This window comes from Octopus bimaculoides, chromosome 1, assembly GCF_001194135.2.
Source record: "Octopus bimaculoides isolate UCB-OBI-ISO-001 chromosome 1, ASM119413v2, whole genome shotgun sequence".
Lineage (NCBI taxonomy): Eukaryota > Metazoa > Mollusca > Cephalopoda > Octopoda > Octopodidae > Octopus > Octopus bimaculoides.
Window position 1 is genome coordinate 3,754,175 of NC_068981.1, and position 1,056 is coordinate 3,755,230.

Below are 1,056 nucleotides of genomic sequence, written 5' to 3' on the forward strand. Positions count from 1 at the left end.
CTACTACTACTACTACTACTACTACTACAGTAAAAGAAGAATGTATTTTTATTATAGTTTATTCTGTTTATATCTGTTTGCAGCAGACCAAATAATTTTAGAATGCGAATTCCTGGATGAATTTACGAGGTATGTCCTGAAAGAGTATACTGCAGAAACCCACTGTCAATAACAACAACAACAACAAAATAATAATGATGATGATGATGATGATAATGACTGTTACATACCTGTAAATTCAATAAAATTTTTGCATGTTACTCTTTGATTATACTTATACCTTTACACATATATAAGCTTGAATAAGCATAAACACACACACACACATATGTAATAACAAATGTTGAAGGATAGAGTTGGCAGTTCATTTTAATGCATCATTTACAACTGTTTCATCACTTTCCATTGTAAGTACCGTGGCAATATGTTGCAACCATGAAGGCAACTAATGCTTTATTTCCAAGTGCTTGTAAATCTCATGGCTGAGATGATTCTCCAGAACTTCATGAAAGAAATAAATACTGATTGATCCTGTTATCTCACAGATAAACAGATTCTTATAATTCCAAATTCAATGTTTCGAAATAATCACATTTATGTAAGACAAGCAAAGGAAAACGGGGAACTAAATGGATGAAGGAGGAATTGATGAAATCTGACAAGATAATTAGCTCCATTCTGTGATGACAATTTTGCTTGCCATTATAAAAGAAAATGCAGCTGTGTCACCTACTTTTTTTTTATTCTTTTACTTGTTTCAGTCATTTGACTGCAGCCATGCTGGAGCACCACCTTTTAGTCGAGCAAATCAACCCCAGGACTTATTCTTTGTAAGCCTAGTACTTATTCGATCGGTCTCTTTTTGCTGAACTGCTAAGTTACGGGGACGTAAAGACAACACCATCATATGTCAAGTGATGTTGGGAGGGAGGGGGGACAAACACAGACACACACACACACATATATATATATACATATATATAAATATATGTATGTATGTATATATATGTATGTATGTATATATATATATATATATATATATATATATATATATAT

General features: G+C 32.2%; 1 protein-coding gene across 1 annotated transcript in view; it reads left to right on the top strand.

Moving 5' to 3' along the window:
- LOC128250466 (uncharacterized) overlaps window positions 1–260 on the top strand; it is a 22,415-nt gene extending 22,155 nt beyond the window's left edge. Inside the window, exon 5 of the mRNA XM_052975579.1 lies at window positions 84–260. Within this exon, the coding sequence (XP_052831539.1) occupies window positions 84–172 (89 nt within the window). The 3' untranslated portion in view covers window positions 173–260. The remainder of the gene's footprint in view (window positions 1–83) is intronic.
- The last annotated feature ends 796 nt before the right edge of the window (window positions 261–1,056 follow it).